This window comes from Sinocyclocheilus grahami, unplaced genomic scaffold (assembly GCF_001515645.1).
Source record: "Sinocyclocheilus grahami isolate Dianchi unplaced genomic scaffold, SAMN03320097.WGS_v1.1 scaffold587.1, whole genome shotgun sequence".
NCBI lineage: Eukaryota > Metazoa > Chordata > Actinopteri > Cypriniformes > Cyprinidae > Sinocyclocheilus > Sinocyclocheilus grahami.
Window position 1 is genome coordinate 124,998 of NW_015505766.1, and position 5,911 is coordinate 130,908.

The 5,911-nt window shown below is 29.8% G+C and overlaps 1 protein-coding gene across 1 annotated transcript in view; it reads right to left on the bottom strand.

The window, feature by feature from the left end:
- LOC107556994 (MAM domain-containing glycosylphosphatidylinositol anchor protein 2-like) overlaps positions 1-5,911 on the bottom strand; it is a 164,428-nt gene that overhangs the window by 62,190 nt on the left and 96,327 nt on the right. Inside the window, exons 4-5 of the mRNA XM_016240276.1 lie at positions 2,726-2,922; positions 375-507 (exon numbers count right to left, since the gene is read on the bottom strand). Coding sequence (XP_016095762.1) covers positions 375-507; positions 2,726-2,922 — 330 coding nt within the window. The remainder of the gene's footprint in view (positions 1-374; positions 508-2,725; positions 2,923-5,911) is intronic.

Here is a 5,911-nt window from a genome sequence, read left to right on the forward strand (position 1 = left end):
AAAACTAAATAAAATAAAATAAAATAAAAACTAAACAAAATAAAATAAAATGAGATAAAATAACAAAAACTAAATAAAACTAAATAAAATAAAATAAAATAAAATAAAATATTAAATGAAAAGCTTAAACTTAAAAAGAGTTAAAGGTAAAACAGTTAATAAGTTTAAAAAAAAAAAAGTTAAATGTTGCCTTGGAAATAAAATAAGACTAAACTGAAAAAAGTAATTAAAATTCCTAAAACTAAAACTGAAATAAAAATAAAAAGACAAACAATATGAGTAAAAACAGGCTAATAAAACCATCTCAACTGAAAAGTGAGCTTCTTGTAACATCGGGTCGAGTGAATGATGAAGCGCCTCTTTGAGAGCCTCACCTGTTTTATTGGTGAGTCTGAAGACGACTCTGCGGTCGGCGAGGCCGCACACGTTCCTGACGGAGGCGATGCAGCTGTAGTTGGCGTAGTCCTTGGGTCTCAGGTTCTTCAGCTTCAAGATCTTGGTTTCCCCCTGGAGCTCAGAGCGACAGACAGAGAGCCGTGTGCAAATGTGTGCTCCACAACACAGACTGCAAACATGCTTTCTGTCTTCATTCCCTTAAATACATTTCAATCCTATATATTCAATCTTTTTATATAATATATTTTAAATACAATATGTTTATAATATATATTTGTATGCATAATATTTTATAGTAAATATAATTATTATATTTTTATATGATATATTTCACAAATATTATTTTCATATTACATTTTATGAATAATAATTTACTTTTTAACTTTTAAATGATCTACTTTATAGATAATATTTTCATATTACATTTATTTATTATAAAAAATATTATTATTTTTATATTATGTTTTATAGGTCATATTTCTTATAGTATATAATCATTAATAATCATTTAATTATTTATATAACATTTTATATATATTTTAAATATTATTATTAACAATTAAATCCTTTCTGATATTTTTATATTATATATTTTATATATTACATATTAATAACAATGTAATTATTTATTATATTTTCATATTATATATGATGTAATTTCTTATATTATATATTATTGATAATAATATTTAATTATTTACATAATATTTTTACATGATATATTTTATATATATATAAGTGCACTAAACATTTAGGCCAACATTTATGATGTGTTTGAATTGCATGTAAAATGTCCACGCATTTGGATTAGTTTTATAAACGAATTAACTTAATGTGATGCACATTTGTCCGTCATGCATCAATGAAACGGCTCAGATTTCTGTAAAAGTGCTAATAAACTGAATGTGTTTCAAACACACAATAACTATATTTATCATCAATAATCCAATTTCCAATTTCATAACTGAATATTGCTTATCCAATGACTAGCCATATTTTAATCATGTTCGTGCTTTTTAACTGAATAAATGCAAATGTTTTCACAACGAACAGAGTATTTAAATAAAATAAAATGCAAATAGTTAATAATAAATTATGCAGAGTGCATTTCTGTTTTTCACGATACATATTTTGTTGTTAAAAAAATACATTGTCATTAAAAAAAAAGTTCATTTTAAGAATACAGATTTTTTTTGGTAAAGATTCTGAAAGCTTTTTACACTGCTTGAAGGAGACCCCAGGATAACTAAATATGGCTTATAAATATGATATCAATGTAATTAATTTTATATTTTCAAATATGATGGTTTAATTGTAAATATGGTGATTATCTCTTAGTTGGACAAGCAGGGTTAATAAAGGGTTAACTAAAATGAAACTAAAACCACTAAAAAAATAGGATTTTCATTTCTTTAAATAAAAGAAACACTAAAATAAAACAAATTATATTAAAAAAAATATTTCAACTACATTTCTCATTTTAATTTAGTTTAACTTCATGTACTAAAATAACTAAAACTGAAAAAGAAAATAACTATATATAGTTTATAAGTTTATTAATTTATGTACTGTGTAATTAATTAATTTGAAATTTTATGCAATTTAAATGCATTTTTAATTTAGGCATATATATGTATATATATAGCAATTCTAAGAAAACGTCAGAACTGCGAGAAATAAAATTGCAATTCTAAGAAAAATATCAGAATTGCGAGAAATAAAATTGCAATTGTAAGAATTATATCAGAATTGCAAGAAATAAAATTGCAATTCTAAGAAAAATATCAGAATTGCGAGAAATAAAATTGCAATTGTAAGAATTATATCAGAATTGCAAGAAATAAAATTGCAATTCTAAGAAAAATATCAGAATTGCGAGAAATAAAATTGCAATTGTAAGAATTATATCAGAATTGCAAGAAATAAAATTGCAATTCTAAGAAAAATATCAGATTGGCGAGAAATAAAATTGCAATTCTAAGAAAAAAGTTACAATTATGAGAAATAAACGTGCAATTCTAAGAAATAAGTCAGAATTGCGAGAAATATAATTGTAATTTTAAGAAAAAGTCAGAAGTGCGAGATTTAAACTTGAAATTATAAGAAAAATGTCAGAATTGTTAGAAATATAATTGCAATTCTAAGACAATTGTCACAATTGTGACTTTTTTCGAGGCATCCATGCTGAATAAAAGTATTTATTTTCTATAGAAGTGTATCATGATTAGCATTCATTACTTTGATTAATTTAGCAGATACATTACCAAAATGCTAGTGCCCCAAAAACACAGTATTACAGCAGTATTTTGAGCAAGGGTTAGATTCTTACCTGGGTAAAGAAGGGCTCGTAGATCTCCACGCCTTTATCTGAGCCTTGCGAGAGGACGTCTCGTCCGCGGTACCAGCTGTAGCGGATGGGAGGGTTGGAGTTAGCAATGCAGCGCAGAAACACCGTCCGCTCGTAGTAGAACTGCTCTTTAGCTTCACCAATACTCTGATGAACGGTCACCAAAGGCTCGTCCAGATCTGACCAGACGAAAAACAATACACGGTCATGCAACTCACAGCAGAAGACACCATGAAGGATATATGAAGACATGCAGGTTCACTTGAAAGCACCTTTCTAAAATAAAAAAAAGAGAGAAAGAAAGAGAAAAGTAGAGGATAGTAGAGGATGATTCCATGTTACAAATTCCTCCAAAAAGAGTAAAAAAAATAAAATAAAAAATTCTACACTTGAAATTCATTCACTGTGTATCGAAGAAAAGGATTACATGCTAGCAATCTTCGTATGTTACAAGTGCAAAAAAAAACTTATGCATTGTGAGAATTGTGAATTGTGAGATATAAACATGAAATTCTATGAAAAAAGACAGAATTGTAAGACAAACTCAGAATTGCGATATTTAAACTTCCAATTCTATGAAAAAAACTCAGAATTGTGAGATATAAACATGAAATTCTATGAAAAAAGTCAGAATAGTGATAGTTAAACTTGTACTTGTATGAAAAATTCAGAATTTCGAGATTTAAACTTCTACAAAAATTCTACGAAAAACTCAGAATTGCGAGATTTAAACTTGTAATTCTACAAAAAAGTCAGAATTGTGAGATTTAAACTTGTAATTCTACAAAAAAAGTCAGAATTGTGAGATTTAAACTCAGAATTGCGAGACTTAAACTTAAAATTACGAGATTTAATTGCAATTCTACGAAAATGGCAGAATTGTGAGATTTAAACTTCCCATAGGAAAGAAAAATCAAAAGTGAGATCTGTTTAACATCTCAAATATTTCTCCTTGACAGAAATGAGGTTACTTTATTTAAGATCGAACAGAGATTTTTGCTCGAGTCTCCTGCTTCTCAAACTTGTCTCCTGAGACAAAAACTCTAACAATCTCACAATGCTCTCCTTTAAAGCTTCAGAAGAGATCTCAACAACATCACACTGTGCTCAGATTTTTCTCTTTAGCTAAATAACCTGGGGGTCTCATATTTGTCTCCTGTAATGCTTTAGAAGAGCTCTCAACAACTTTACAAAGTGTGCATCAAGTCATAAATTCAGAGTTAAAGGCTATATTGAGAGAGAAATTATGCAAAAATAAGGATAATGTTACTTTTTATAGGACAATGTTTATGTACTTAGGCACATAATTTGTTGTTGGAAATAGTAATCAAAACTGATCTACAGAAAATGTAACCCTGGAGCTTTGTTTGCTGAAAGGCACATCAATGGCTTATGACTCAGTCTTGATTATTAATTGACTAATTTGATTATTAATGCATATTATATGGAAGAAATGTTTGCGCTCATAGTGAGGCATTTGACTTGGTGCACACTTTGTAAAGTTATTGAGATCACTTCTGAAATTTAAAAGAGACAAATGTGAGAGCTCTCGAGTCTTTAGTGTAGGAGAAATATCTGAGCACGCTGTGTGATGTTGTTGAGACCTCTTCTGAAGCTTTAAAAGAGACAAATGTGAGAGATACAGTATCTGTTAGCTAAGGAGAAATATCTGAATACAGTGTGTGATGTTGTTGAGATCTCTTGTAAAGCTTTAAAGTAGACCATTGTGAGAGTGTCAAGCAAAAGTTTCCATTCAATCTTAAGGTAACCTCATTTCTGTCTAGGAGAAATATTTGAAATGGTAAAATGATCTCTTTTATTTTATTTTTCTTCCCTCTGGCTAGCTTCAATGTCATTTATCTACACCATTTCCATCAAAGTCAATACATGCATTGTCATATTTGAAGTTGTTTTATGTAGACAGTGTTTTATTGCACAGTGTTTTAACAGAGGAGACCATAACCTATATTTACATGCATGCAAAAATGTGCTGTACAAGACAACTTTTTAATACTAAACAAAGCCACAAAAAGCTGGTACACTAGTGTTACATTTGTTAAAAAAGGTATTGCTCTTATACTAAACATCTTGCACTTGTAACTCCTTTCTAGTGTGGCGTATACAATGCTGGACATTGAAGATACATTTAAACTAGTAATATTAGTAATAGTAATATTGATATTCTGAAATGTTTAATGCTATTTAAATGATAGTTTTAGTATTTACAATATTAGTAAACGTTTAACGTTTCTCCTAAAATAAAACTGAAGACATCTTAAGACAAAGCTGATATCTCAGTGAGACGTATAAGAGAATCATCCCTTAGTATCCTGAGCGAAGAGTGATATCTGTCAGAGCTATAGCCTTGTGGACAGCACATCGACGTGAAGCACTCAAACAACACGGGTTTGAATCCCAGCTAAAGGTACTTTCTTGCTTCTGTTCCCTTCTCACCCGTCCAATCGTCTCCTGACTCTACTCCTACTGTCCTGACCATTAAAGGTGAAAAACACCATTGCAATAAAAAATGCAACAGCAACCTCTGAGCAGTAAAACATGTTTATAATGGATTCTTGCAAGACAATAAAGATCTCACACGTTTCTCTCCCATTGTCATTTTGGATTCCTTTCTTTCAGAACTTTCTCATGTCTCAGTTGTGTCTACTTTTATTTCTCTTAAGGATTCTGAGACTCTGTTGAGACTAAAAAGAGAAATACACGAGAATCGCAACTACGTCTCCTGAGTTTAGAAAGAGCAACCACTGAGCAATAAAATATTCCTATAATGGAGTCTTGATAGAGATTGCAGCAAGACAATAAAGAGATATGTTATGTTTCTTCCACCCCATTCTCAGTTTTGACTCTTTTTCTCTCAGATATTTCTCATGTCTCATTTGTGTCTACTTCCATTTCTCCTGAAGGAATTTTAGGAGAAACATCTGAAATGCTGTGGATACTAAAATGAGAGATATATGAGAATCTCATCTAAGTCTCCCGAGCTTAGGAAAAGCAATACATTATTCCTATGGGTTGTACTTCTACAAAAAAGTCATAATTGTGAGATTTCATCTCGCAATTCTACGAAAAAAGTCATAATTGCATGATTCAAACTTTTAATTCTACCAGTTACAGTGGGGCAAATAAGTATTTGATACACTGCCGATTTTT